Genomic DNA, 14,873 nt, shown 5'->3' on the forward strand with positions numbered 1-14,873 from the left:
TCTGTCTGCATTAGAAGCTCAAGCTCTTCCTTTTTATTTCCCAGGCTTTGAGCATTGGTACAGAGATACCTGAAGCCCCTCACCTTTAGCTCCATTAGACCCGGCCTTCCCCGGTGGGCCTCTGTTGTTTGTGCTCCTTCATTTAAATCCCTATGTTGGTCGTCTCCTTCCCCTTGTGGTGTCAATTTAAAGCTCTCTTGATAAATCTCTCCAGGTTTCTGCCAAACATGTTCTTCCCTGACCTTAACAGGTGAAGCCCATTGTGTGCTAGTAGGTTGTCATCCAGAAAACCTAGCCCGTGGTACCAGAATCCAAATCGCTCCTGCCGGCACAGTCAACGCAGCCAGTGTTTCATCTCTATTATCATCTGTTCCCATCGTATTCCCCTTCCTATGACAGGAAGGATCGAAGAGAACACCATCTGTGCTTCCGTTCCCTTCAGCTTCCTCCCAAGATCTCCATAGTCAGACTTAATATTTTCAATGGTGTTCACAGCCATGTCATTGGTTCCCACCCACATGGACCATCACAAATGGGTAATGCTCTGTAGGTTTGATGATTTTAGGGATCCTGTCTGTAATATTTTTAATTTCCATCCCTGGCAAGCGACACACCTCTCGGGCCAGGGGATCAGGCCTGGACACATGACGTTCCATACCCCTCAGCAGGGAGTCACCTATGACCAATGGCTTCCTTTTCCTTTCAGTGCCATTTCTTCATATCTCCCTGTCCTCCTCCCTGTCTTCCCTTGTGTTTGTGACTGGCAATGTTTCCTCCCCCTCTTTGATCTCATGGAGAGTAGTAATCTTTTCCTCCAGGTTAACCAGTGCAATCTCCCTGATGGAAAATGCCCACTCAAAACTGCTTTTAACCACAGTGAGGACAGAAAGGCAGATTAAGTATTGCTACCTGTCCGCAGCTTGGAGGAATGTGTGAGACTTCCAGTTGGGCAACAGTATGGGGGGAAGAGCTGTACCCTCCCAGCCATGGCCCTGATCCAGTTCGAGGCTCCTCACCCCACTGTCTGCTTTCATTTATTTATTTAAATCATTACTATGCCATCTTTCCACCCAAGGCAGCAAACATCAGGGCAGTAAAACATTTAAAATACATCAGATATTTAGCAATGCTATAAAAACATGTGGCGGGGGAAAGTGTAGTCAACTCGGAACTAAATTATGGTGACCCCCATAGGATTTTCAAGACAACAGATGCTCAGATATTGCTTGCCACGGCCTGTCTGCGTAGTGACCCTGGACTTCCTTGGTGATCTCCCATCCGAATACTAACCAGGGCTGACCCTGCTTATCTTGTGAGATCTGATGGGATCAGGCTAGCCTGGGCCACCCAGGTCAGCACCTGCCTTGGACTTAGAAACTCTGTTTGGACTCAGTTGGGCTAGGTAGAATCTGGACTTAGAGAAGCAATGCTTGCAAAAATGCTTAGGTTATATATTTAGCTATTTTATCCTTTGTATTGTGTATCCCTGCATAGTCCTTTAATAAACCCTATTACAGTTTGTGGTGTTCTTGGGTTCTGGGGCTTCAGTCTGCATTGAGTACTTTAGCCCCACTGACTTGGGAACTCAACCTGCAAGTATCCTACCTTGTATGACTGCCTTTTTGTTTAGACCCAGGAGGAATGGAGACTTAGTCTCTGACTGGTGGGTTAATTAAGGGGACTGGTGGTAGCATTAAATAAAGTACATATGTTTCTATTTAAGGGTGACAGGTTGTTCAAAACAAAACCACAAAATGCTGGAGTGTGACTCCTCACAACCCCAGGGTTAACATGCTACCCCCAGTCCCCTTAACTAACCCATCAGGCAGAGACTAAGGGGCTGAGTCTCTAGCCCTCCCAGGTCCAAGATTAAGAAGTCAGCTTTGCAAAGTAGGACGCTTGCAATTTGAGTTGCAAAAAAACAATTACTCTGATAGCTGTAGCAAGTAGGGCTGAAGTACTAGATTCGGGTGAAACATGTAGACATACTAACACAACACCAGCTTTTTTAAAAAAAACCTACTAGGAGATGTGATCATGGATTTCCTGTGAAAAATGTTATTTGACCTTCACAAACATGAATGCTATCAAGATCTGTATCCTGATGGTGGTGGAAAGTGCCCTCAAGTCCTAGCTGTCTTAGGTGATATCTTGGAGTTTCCAAGACAAGAGACATTAAGAGGTGGTTTAGATGTGACTAGGATAAAGAAGTGCCATAACTTGTCCTTTTGTTTTCTTTGTAACTAGCAGTAAAACCCGTTGTGGAAATAAATACAACGGGATCTAGAAAGAGGCTCTGGGGGAGTGCTCTGGCTTTGGGCAAACAGTGTCATTTTGCTGTGGTGACCTCAGCAGGGTATAATGACAGAGTCCACTGTTTTCTCCAGAGGAACTGATCTCTGCTCCCTGAAGAGTAGTTGTAATTTTGAGTGATCTGTAGCCCTCACCTGGAGATTGGCAACAATTGTTACCCAGGATGAAATGGCTGGTTTGGAGGGTGTAGTCTATGGCATTCTACCTGTCTGAGGTCCCACCCCTCCGCAAACCCCACCCTCTCCAGGCTCCACCCCTCAAATCCCCAGGAATTTGCCAGCCTGGAGTTGGCAACCCCATCTCCTTCCCAGCTAACCATCAACCTACCATTATCTGCCCCTTTGACTTCAGCTGACTTCCGCCCTCCCTTCTGCAGAGCAATTGTAATTTTGAGTGGTCTCCAGCCCTCACCTGGAGATTGGCAACAATGGTTCCCCATGAGGGACTGAGTGGTTTGGAGGGTGGAGTCTATGGCATTGTACCTGTCTGAGGTCCCACCCCTCCTCAAACCTCACCCTCTTCAGGCTCCATCCCTCAAATCTCCAGGAATTTCCCATCGGGAGTTGGCAACCCTATCAGGATTGGCCCCAATATGTTTTCTCCCAAAGGCCAAAGTAGGTGACTGGACCAAACTAAGTTGCCTACCATCAGGCACTGAGGGGAAAGTAGGGTTGCCAGCTATAAGGAGGGAAATACCTGGAGTTTTGGGGGGTGGATTCTGTAGAGGGCAGCATTGGGGGGCGGCGGAAGGACTCAGCAGGTATAATGTCATAGGGTCTACCCTCCAAAGCATCCATTTTCTTCAGGGGAACTGATCTCTGTCATCTGGAGATCAATTGTAGCAGTGGGAGATCTCCAGGTCCCACCTGGAGATTGGCAACCCTAGGGGAAAGTCTGCTGCACAGCAGGGGGTTGAAGAGAATGGTTTGATGGGTGCTGGGCCAAGATTGGCAACAATAGTTCCCCAGGAGCAAATAGCTGGGTTGGAGGGTGGAGTCTATGGCACTGTAACCTGTCTGAGGTCCCCCTCTCCGGCCTCCACTCCTCAAATCTCCAGGAATTTCCATACCTAAAGCTGGCAACTTTATTTCCTCCCCTCTCAGTAGCCTCTTATTTTGCCTTAAATTGGTTTTGATGTCAGCAGAGTGAGAAAATGCCAGAGGCTCTGGGTGGGTGCCCCATCGTAAATGCACCAAACAATTCCTAAAGATTTGCCAAAACACTACTCTGTCAATAAATTGCAGCACTTTGAAGTAGCACCAGAGCTTTAAGAGCTCTCCAGCTGTCACCTGGAGACTGGCAACAGCTTGTTTGGAGGGTGGGGAGTATGGCATTGTATCTGTCTGAGGTCCCCCTCTTCCTCCTCCTCCTCCTCAGACCCCACCCTCAGCAGGCTTCATCCCCAAAATATCCTGGAAGTTTCCAACCTGGAGTTGGCAACCCTATGTCCCCCCCCAGCCTCTGCCTAGAGAAAGGGCAGTCTTTCCCTGCAGTGGGAACCAAAGCAGCTGTCATCATTCTCCTCTCCCCCTATGAGGTATGTTAAGGTTGAAAGTGTGTGAATGGTCCATAATCCCCCAGGCAGCTTTTAAAACATGATCCTGGGACCTACACAACCCCAGACATTCCAACTGCCTTGCGGGGGGGAGAGTATGAGGTGTGGAATGGAGTGAAGTCCAATCAGCTTCCATATGCAAAAGACCTTGAAGGTTCCATATGTAACTGACATTCCAACTGCCTTGCGGGGAGGGGGGTGAGTTTGAGGTGTGGAATGCAGTGAAGTCCAATCAGCTTCCATATGCAAAAGACCTTGAAACGCTGGGCGGGATTGCACAAAGCAGCCAGTCAACCCAGCCAGCGTCTTCTGACTGATAGTTCAAGCGTCCATACACTAAAGGAGTGCATTTTAGAACTTTGGCACCCACTATTCAATTATATATAAGGAGAGATTCTGTATATTTGTGTTTGATGAAATACTTACTATTCCATCCTGTACACTAGATGGCGAGAGAGCGATTCAAAAGCCCTCTTGATTGAGAAACCTCACTATAAAGTTATATGCGCTTCAATAGTATTAGCAGGGGTCATTTCATAGAAAAAGAGGTGCAGGAGCTCATTAGCATAACTCATTAGCATAAGTTATTTGCATATGCCACACACCCTGACATCACCAGAAGTATGTCAGAAGGCAAGAAAGAAGGAAGGGAGGGAGAGAGATGGGGAGGGAGGGAGAGAGGAAGGGAGGGAGGGAGGGAGGGAGGGAGGGAGGGAGGGAGGGAGGGAGGGAGGGAGGGAGGGAGGGAGGGAGGGAGGGAGGGAGGGAGGGAGGGAGGGAGGGAGGGAGGGAGGGAGGGAGGAAGGAAGGAAGGAAGGAAGGACAAAGAAAGCAAATAGGAAGAGAGGAGTGGAAGGGAGAGAGGAAGAGAGGGAATAGCTGGAAATGCTCATATTTAAATCCCCCCCCCCAGTCTCTCCGCAAAAGCAGAGCGGCTCAGGGGGAAAGGATGGCATGTCTGCCCGACTTCCCTTCCTGTCTCCAGCCAGCATTTAAATCCCCCCCCCATCTCTCTGCAAAAATGGAGCAGCTCAGGAGGAAAGGAGGGCATGTCTGCCCAGCTTCCTTTCCTGGCTTCCTTGTGCAATCTTCTCCCTTCCTGGCTTCCCTGCGCGACTGCAGGGCACTTGGAGAAGATCACGCAGGGAAGCCAGGCATTTAATTCTTCCCCCTTGAGAGGGGGGGGGGCTGGGCTTGTTACTGCCGGAGCGCTGCTCTGGGGTGCTCCGGCAGGAAACGACCCCTGAGTATTAGCATGGGTGTTTTAGCTCTGCATTTGCTCTCCGTATTGGGGTAATCACTCTGACCTGGATAGCCCAGGCTAGCCCAATCTTTTTAGATCTCAGAAGCTAAGCAGGGTTGGCCCTGGCTAGTATTTAGATGGGATACCTCCAAGGAGTACCAGGGTCATGGCATTTGGATGGGATACCTCCAAGGAATACCAGGCTCTGAACGTCTCTTGCCTTGAAAACCCTGTGGAGTCACCATACGTCAGCTGTGTCTTGATGGCAAAAAAAATATCAACATTAAGATAGACAAAGAATGTCCATCATGTGACATTAATGAAGGAGCTCAGCATTTGATGCCTAACTATCTCAGCAGCATAGGACACTTCAAAGTCCAAAAGCATAAGACACCTTGAAGAATATAGGAATATCCTTTACATGAACTGTGATGCATGCAATACAGGACTGAGCAATTTTGGGATCTGTATGCCTAATGAATCTGTGAAATGCACTTTAAGGGTGATTTGTAATTGATATTTCCAGCTCTTGTTTATTGTTAAGCAGTTTATTTCAATAATCTACTTATACAGTATAATTTCTAGTAATTCTATCACAGTATTGTATGTGATTTATTCAGTTACATGAGGCAGCAGTGCTTGTCTCTTGACTACTTTTTCACCCCAGATAAGGAAGGATCGCTTTTCACTTTTTAATTAATTGGTTACCTGCACTAAGAGATCATGGCAAGTTTCTTTGGTTCTTACATTTTGCAAGTATGTGTGTGCGCACGTTAATTGCCATCAAGTCACTTCTGACTTAAGGCAACTCTATGAATTAATGGCCTCCAAAACATCCTAACAGCTTTGTTCAAGTCTTGCAAACTGATTTTGCAAGTAGGAATCATAAATAACATAAATAGCACTTTTCACTTCCAAGTATCCCTTTTTTGGACCTTATATAACTTGCTAACTGATTTCTTGCTTGTTGCAGGAGATGACCTCATGCGTTGTGTGGATCTTTATAACCAAGCTCAGTCAAAGTGGTTTGAAGAAATGGTGACTACCTCTCTGGTATGTTGTGCTCAGTCACTATATTGTGTTTTCAGTGTAATGTGTATGTACTAAATCGAATTGCTGACAGTTACTAAGCATCTAACCCAAGAGCTATTTAGACACAGTTCAGCTGTCAGAAGTCAGTATTCCTATAAGAACTGGCTGGGGACTAGTGTGCCTTTTTATTTTTATATGTATTTTGTAGCTTCTATTAGTTCAGTATTCTGTTTTCTGCAACAGAGGATACTGGAGGACTGTTCCCTGGTCCGTAGCTACGGTGGGGCTTTTTTGGGTTTCTGGCGGGTGCAAGGGATTAGGGTTCCTGCCTCCTTTTCCCTTAGCTAATAATAATAATGACAATACTGGCAACCAACATATCCAAAACCATGGGTGAAGCCTCAGGAACAAAGGCTAAACCACCAAAACCTGATCAGCCATCAATGACAACTTTTTTCCCCTCAGAGGGCACTAGATGTAGCTCTCTGGAAAACCTAGAAGAGCAGTTTAAAATGGCAGTTACTGGAAATAGCCACACTGAGAGGCTGCAACCTTTGACCAAAACAGACTTTTTGGAGTATATTCACCATTTCGACGCCAAACTAACAGATAAAATCTCAACTCTAATGGAATTTGTGGCAGGTCAGTTTAAAGATATAAATTGCTCTCTAGCTGAAACTCAGAAGACAGCGAATACAATAATGGAACTTGGTCTAACATTACAAATGATGGTGAGATGGCTGCAGGAAATTGAAGCTCATATAGTAGACAAAATAATTTACCTAGAAAATGCACAAAGGCAGAGAAACCTTCGCTTTCGAGGACTTCCTGAGAGTTCGGAAAACAACACGACCTGATCACTTTCATTTCTTCATGGCTAGCTTCCATAATGCAATTTGATGATGGAATAGCACCTCTTTTGGAAAGTGCCCATAGAGAAGGTCCTCCACCACCTCCCACCTCAAAGAGGATTATGGATGTCATTGTGAAGTTCTGTGATCTGCGTACAAAGCAACATATCCTTAAAGAAGCTCACATAAAAGGTCATCTTCTATTTAAAGAGCATAGTATCCAAGTGTTTCCTGACATTGCCTCTGAAATTCTAATGAGTTGTAAAAAGCTGAAATCTGTCATTGATGCCCTCTGATCATCAAATGTAAAATATAGATGGAGTTTCCCATGCAAACTCACTGTGATACATAAGGGCACCAAATTTTTAGCAGACTTCCTGAATTCTGGTCTACTGCTCCTGCATGATCTCAACCTGAAACCTGATGGAAGAATTGCCAGAAGAGTCTTCTCCAAGAAAGCCATTCCAGAAATTTCAGTGGAGCAAGATTCCAGTTAAAAAAATATGTTAACCAGGCTTACCCATGCTTTTACTTTTAAACCTAATTTTGTTCTATGTGTTATGCCTCACTATTATATTCAAAGTTAAGGTTGTGTTATTGACATAGCATTATCCTGAGGGGCAGGGGGTTACTATTTCCTGTTGGTTCCCTGCTATATGTTGTCCCAGAAGTTGCAGAGCTCCGATGCTCTTTTCCTTGTTTCCTTTTGTTTCCTCATGGTTCTGTTTGCTTCCCTTTTTCTCCACTATATTTTTGTTTGTCACTGGGAATTTGGTCTCTCAATTGAGACTGCGTTTGTTTATTTTTTATTTTTTGGATGCTTCTCACTACACAATATTTTTGTTCGCATTATAGGTTTATTGGAATACTGCCTTAAGCAGATTAGGTAGGCTTAAGTATTTTTGTGTGTTACTGTTGCCCCAACTGAGTGCTTATATTCTGGAAACACAGGCCCAAGGTTTATAGGGGGTGAAAACTCCAAGGCTAATTGGTAGCATCTTGTTGGTACATTATCTGAATGCTGACCTCATGATTTGGAGTGGATAGGTATTTTGAAGTATGGTAGAGGCAGGAACAAGGGTGCCCCTGATTTGGTTCTCTGGCACCCCAAATCTGGTTATCAGACTAATGAAAACAGAAATTAATTTCACTGATGTGTCTAACAATCATTTGCAACATTTGCTCTGTTGTCTACATAAGACCTTTAATGGGTGTCCATGGTTTGAAGTTGCATATGTATTAATTGTCTCTTTAGTTGCTGAACAGTTATATAATCAATCTTTATGGATTCATTAACTCTGTATTCTAGAAGTATAATCGTGACAGTCCCTGAGCGTTTTATGAAGGTGGAGATGTACCTTCTATCTTGTACTTGTTTATCACCTCACGGATAAGGGTTGTAAAATATTGACATTCAACTGCTGAGGCCTTAATAATGTTATTAAATGTAAACGGGTCTCCTCTGCCTTAACTGCAGAGTGGGTTGACATACTTTTCCTCCAAGAAACACATTATAAGTCATCAATACAGTATGTATTGAAGAATCCTTGGTTCTCCCAGCAATTCCAAGCTCCCGGATCTTCTCAATACAGGGGGGTTGCAATACTTATTTCTTGACAACTGCAGTTTGAATTCACAGACTCTATTTTTAAAAAAAAAACAACAACTTTTATTAGGATAATACACGTTCACATTATATCAACTTCAATATATATCATTTTCTTCTTACTCCCCCCCTTTTCGTAGGCTTCCAACAGCGTACCCACAACCAGCTCAAACCTTAAATTCTAACATGTCTCTAATCTTTTATCATATAGCTATAGGTAACAAATGTTCACATATATATCATTATAAGTCCATTTCTTTTCTCTTTTACATCCACTTGATAATTTTCAAAGCAAATCAGATTGTCCTTCACATCCCAGTATTTCTCTAAATAGTCCTTAAAATCTTTCCAGTCCGCAAAAAAAATTTCCGCCTCCAAATCTTTCAGTTTTCATTTTGTTCATTTCTACCATAAAAACAGTTTTTTAATCCATTCTTCTACCCCTGGTATTCTGTCCAGTTTCCAATTTTGAGCATACACTATTCTTGCTGCTGTTATCATATACCACATTAATGTCCTTTTTGTCATGTTAACTTCTTCCATTTTTAAACCTAACAATAATATTTCTGGTTCTTTTTTAAATTTATTGTTTGTTATCTTTTCCATTTCTGCATGTATATCAGTCCAAAATTCTTTCGCTTTTTCACAAGTCCACCACATATGATATAATGAACCTTCTATTTTTTTACATTTCCAACACTTATTTGAAACGTTACAATTCATATTTGCAATCTTTTTTTGGCATCATGTACCATCTATACATCATCTTATAACAATTTTCTTTTAAATTATTACATGTTGACATTTCTATAAACATTCCCATGATGACATAGATATTTCTTTATTCATATTAATTGCCCATTTTAACATATGCTCCTTTACCGTTTCATCTTCAGTATACCAAGTCAATAACACCTTATACATTTTAGAAATTTGTTTTTCCCCCCTTCAAACCACACATTTTCAATTTCATTATTTTTTTCCCTAAAACCAAAATCCTTTTTATCTTTCTTAAATACACCATAAATTTGTCTATATTGTAACCAACCATATCTAAATGCCAAATCTTCCTCCATTTTCATTTCATACGTATTTCCCGTCTGCTTTAACATATTGAAAATGTTGGATGACTCTTCCCTTCCAGGAGCTTGAGAGGCTGGAGGTAGAGAGAGTGGAGATGATTCGACAACAGCTTTGCCAATACACACAGTTGCGACATGAGACAGACATGTTCAACCAAAGCGTGAGTCTGCTGGTCCTTCACTTTTCTTCCAAGAGGTTTCATGGGAATCTAAAAGCCTATATCATATGCAGTCCTCCAGACTCCACTGTCTGGTGAAGGTTAGGGCTGAGCAAATTCCTGCAGTTCATTCTGTTTAGGATTTGATCCGTGTCTGCTACTGGGGATTAGATTTGAAGATCTTATGTCATAATTTGTAAACTTTGAAGCAGTACCCAAGGAATGAAGTAGTTCACTCCTTGCCTCCCTCTGCCCCTCCCTGCCATTTTCCCCCTCCAAACTGCAGAAAGTGTGGGGACAATTTTCTGATCTCTGAGCTTAAAGAACAGCCTCTAGATGCCAGGATCACTTCGCTGAGATCATGCCAGACCTACTCAGAATCAATCCAGACACTGGGAGAGACATTTCTAATTACCAGATCAAGTCTCGGAATCCAGAGGAGTGAATTTCTTGGCTCTGAGACTTGATCAAGGGACTTAAAAATGCCTCTGTGTCTGAATAAATTTCTACGCTTGGAGAAGTGGACTTTTGAAGAGTGATCTCTAAGTGCCATAATTGAGTCTAAGAGTTGACTTGCTTGGACAACTCATTGGCTGTCCCTTGAAATGGGATTCAATTTCATGAGCAGTTTGAGCAAGCAGGAACCTTTTAAATTGTAAAATTCAACCCAACTGGGTTTTTCCACTGTCCCTAGCATATATACATCATAGATAGCTTTGGGATCAAAGGATTGGGGTGGTTTTCAGTGTAATTCCCTGTTTCAATTAATGGTTACCTACAAATTTCCCTCTTCAAATGTCACCCATTGGCAACACAAGGCTAGAAGAAAAGTACCATATTGGAAATGTACATTAAAGATTCTATGAAAGAAATGTACCTAAAGAGTTGGGAGAGGGAGAGAAGCAGATGGGGAGGTGGTTCAGTTTTACTAGATGACCTTGCAAGAGACGTTCTCCTACACTCTGAATATATGCTGTTGCTATTCTTATGTTTTGTAGACAGTAGAACCTGTGGATCAGTTGCTTCAGAAAGTGGATCCAGCCAAAGACAGGGAACTGTGGGTAAAAGAACACAAAACCGGTGATATCAGACCTGTGGATATGGAGATATAAACTGCTATTACTGGCCTTAAGTGGCAAGGCCTGTTGGCTCAGCCAAGTTCAAGGGAGTTCTGTAAAGCCCTCAGGAGGAGGAGGAGAGACATCCCGCTATTGGCTTCCTTATCTATTTATTATTGACATGTTTGATCAAGATTTCATTTCCTATTGTGCTATGCCTTAAACATCACACATTCCAGGGTTGAGAAGCCACTCTTTTGCTTCCTTTCAAACAGGCTCCTGGTAGCTGAGCATGTTCAGCTCTCATGATGAACTATGAAGCCTGTTGTGTGGTATAAAGAGTTTTTGCTATTTCATAATTGATTAATATGTGCTATTCCCCTTGCATGATGCTCCGTTTGTATGGTATTGTTAGGCACAGCAAGCCTCTGCCAAACAAAATGGACTGATGAAATTGAACATGGCTCTGAAAGCAGGGAGATCCTCCTGAACATTCCCACTTAATTAGACAAGAGGGAGAGGTTCTGGAACTCATGCCTGCCCTCCCCCCTACACTATGAAATGTTCATAATGCTTACCTACCTCACAGGGGTGTTGTGAGGATAACAGTAAAACCTGTTCAGTAATTTTCTTTTTTCGTTTTGTTTCATTTTTTTTCTTTTTTCTTTTTCTTTTTTCTTTTTTAAACAAAAAATGGTTCCCATAACTGCTAATGCTCTTGCCAAGGTTGGCTTTTTCAGTAAAGCAGGAAAAGAGGTAATGGGTCAGGAGATGATAACCCAAAGGAAGCTCCTTTAAATGGTCCTTCTTATACTCCCTCTCAGGAACTCACTGGCTTCAATCCTCAAGCTCCATGGTGTTATGACATTCTCATAACATTGTTGATATTTCTGGAGACTACCCCTGAGAAGCTATCTGAAAATTGCAGCCATTATCTCACCCTCTAGTAGAAAAGGAATAGGCTGAATAGATTTAAACCCACATTGGCTGGAACTCTGATGTTGTACAGCCGGTACTCATAAAAAAACAGTTTGAATGCCTCCCTTGAAAGAATTTTACCAAATTAAGGCGCCGGTCACACGGAGCATTTGCCGTGCTAAAGATACGGAAGATAGGTGGATTTTCCAGGCGCGATCACACAGCAACATCTGGGAAGCGTAGTGCTCCCGTGGCTATCCCATGGCTTCCCGCCAAAGATGCGGAGTAAAAAATTAGTACCTACGAGGTATTAGTTTCCGGAAACCGCTGGGCAAGGGCGGGCGTCTGATCGTGTTTCCGGTTGACTTTCGTGGCATCTGGCGGCCGCTGATGTTCCGTCGCGAACAAGGGGATTCCCCCCCCAAGTCTCTGCAGGATGCGCAAAAGCGCCCAACGGTGCATGCGCACAAACAGGAAGCGGTGTTTGCCACAGAAGCAGCGCGGCATGAGTGCCAGTGTGAATGCGCCGTGCTGCTTCTTTGCCGTGCTGCGGACTAGCCGTCTGATCTGCACCTAACGCCTAACTACGGGACCGCGAAAGGACGTCTGATCGGGCTGCCGCGCATTACTTTGTTCCGGAGCAAACAGCCACGCTTCCCCCCCCGCGCGCGCATGCATTTTCCGGCCCGTGTGACCAGGACCTAAATTTGTCAGTTCTGTATATAACTTTATCTTTACTTTCCACCAAATACCTTATAGTTTACAGATTGCAGAGGGCATGACTTTCTAGCCAGCATGTCTTACTTAAAAAATGTATTATCCAAGACTTTTGGCACTTTCACTCACGTTGAAACTGCATTAATTAGCATGTATGAAAGCGCCCTTTATTGTTAGAGCTGAGTGCTTTGTTTTGTTTTTTGTTTGGTTTTGCTGCTTCAGGAAGCCAGTAGTTCAGGGGCAACTCATAAATCCCCAAATAAAAATAAATACAGGTTGGATTTTTTTAACTGCTCCATTCTTGCATTCATGCCATAATACAGTTCAAATGGAACTTGGTCTTTAGGAGGTCCCAATATATTTTTGGCTTTTGATCATAATTTATTTATTATATTAAGCTTTTACACCACCCTCCATGCAAGCGGACTCAGGGTGGTGTACAACAGATTCCTACAAAAATGCATAAAAATCATAAATAGTCTAAAATACAATTCTAAAAATACACAATACCCACAGGGTACCATAATACAATTTTACTTTACTATAACAGTGGGGGGTGGGGGTAAAAGCATGGTAACAAAACCGGCTTTTCATTATGAAATGTGTCATAGCTCAGTTGATATTAAGCCCTTTCACAAGACATGAGATCCATTTGGTTCTCAGCAGGTGTGGACGGCAAAAATGTCACCCAGCATTAGTAATAATTGTGTGAATCCAGCCTAAAATGTGTTATAAACCAGGATGTTTTCTGAAGTTCCGCTATGACGGGATTATGATGGACCTTCATAGATTTGAGCTCCCAAATATTAAGCACTGATTTTCTTAGTCCATTCCTTTGATAATCTTGCCTTGATGTTTACATAAAGCAAATATTTACTGTGAGTTATCAGATTTCATTTCATTCTTTGTATTGCCAAATGTTCTGTTTGATCAGCTGTCATAGCCTTTTATTTTATACATTTTCTTCATTATTTTATACGTTTTCTAAATTATTTTTTGGGGGAGGAAACTCAGGTCTTCCATCATTGCCAACATTAGTCATAAACTTTCCCATTTCCATTTTTTAAAATTAAAATGGGATATGTATTTTAATTTTTTGAGCTTCTAAAAGTGGGCATAGAGGTTTGTTTGACTCCTTGATACTTTCACTGTTAGTTGTAGATAAAGCCCTCCAACAATCTACTCCAGTTAATTACATAGCTTGCTAGACCTCATTTGATTTTTTTGATCTGTCCATCGGTTCGTTTTTTGCTTTATTCTTCATCATTTTCAGTGTAACCTCAGTTTAATAATAGAAAACATATTTCATCTTTTCCCCAAGAAGCTGGCCATCAAGTTTGCAAAAAGAACATTTTATCCTGTTGGTATGTATGGGGAAATTGAGACTTGGACAAACACCAGCATTAAAACATTTCCAAGGCTGCCATTTAATTTCTTTTCCTGTTTTGAAACCAGAACCACATTGCCATCTTCTATGCATCCTTTCACCAACTTCCCCTTTTCTAGATTATTTTTTCAGTTGCTTCCCTTTGATCTCAAGGACCTCCCTGCCTTTTCTGATATTACTTAACAGTCTACTTCCTAGATGATATGAGTTTCAATCCCTAATTACTTTTCCTCCGTGTATTGACCAATGTAAGGAAAACTTTGTTGTTCACCATGATGGGCTATCTAATTAACATCTATTTTCCTAAAACAACACTAAAAATCATATACTTTAGAAATTCCTGTTATCATCTTGTGAGCTGCTGAGATTATTAACTTGTTCCTTGACTGGAGCTGTTAGGCATCAGAAGATTTGTCAGATCCTGCATAATGGTTGTTATATAACCTTAACTCTGCCCTTTCACACATACACAGATCTTAAATGAAATATATACATGTTGTTCCTGCTTTTAGAAAAGCATAATGCTGTGGCGAATGAGGCTGGGCTAACTTAAAGCCTAATGACCAACTATGCATTTGGAGCTGGAATGCAGGGAAGTTGTAATCATGTCTGATTTTGCTATCTAGACATTTTTGTTACAGTTCTCTTAAAAGTAATTATTATTTTTTCTAGGCAGTACATGAACAGACCTAAGCACAATATTTGTCTTCCATGCCAAACAGCCTTGCATAGCTGTCTGTTGCAATACCTAGCATTAAAAACAGCCCTTATTATTTGTCGCTGCATTGCCCTTCCTTGATTTTGTTCATAAGCATACCAGTGTTGTTTGCCCTCTGTTCCCTTTTCCTGAGAAGCAGCTTTACAACAGCAGCTAGATCTGCTCTTTCAGTGAGAACAATTTGATGTTCTTATAAATGCAAGGCCTTCCAAACATGGTCAGCTGTATTCCTGCT

At 42.4% G+C, this 14,873-nt stretch overlaps 1 protein-coding gene across 1 annotated transcript in view; it reads left to right on the forward strand.

Annotated features, from left to right (window-relative positions):
• GAS7 (growth arrest specific 7) overlaps window positions 1–11,474 on the forward strand; it is a 251,864-nt gene extending 240,390 nt beyond the window's left edge. The window contains exons 12-14 of the mRNA XM_015414339.1: window positions 6,085–6,164; window positions 9,745–9,843; window positions 10,839–11,474. Of these exons, the coding sequence (XP_015269825.1) occupies window positions 6,085–6,164; window positions 9,745–9,843; window positions 10,839–10,952 (293 nt within the window). The 3' untranslated portion in view covers window positions 10,953–11,474. The remainder of the gene's footprint in view (window positions 1–6,084; window positions 6,165–9,744; window positions 9,844–10,838) is intronic.
• Window positions 11,475–14,873: the final 3,399 nt, after the last annotated feature.

Source organism: Gekko japonicus, unplaced genomic scaffold (genome assembly GCF_001447785.1).
Source record: "Gekko japonicus isolate JY-2015 unplaced genomic scaffold, Gekko_japonicus_V1.1 scaffold152, whole genome shotgun sequence".
Lineage (NCBI taxonomy): Eukaryota > Metazoa > Chordata > Lepidosauria > Squamata > Gekkonidae > Gekko > Gekko japonicus.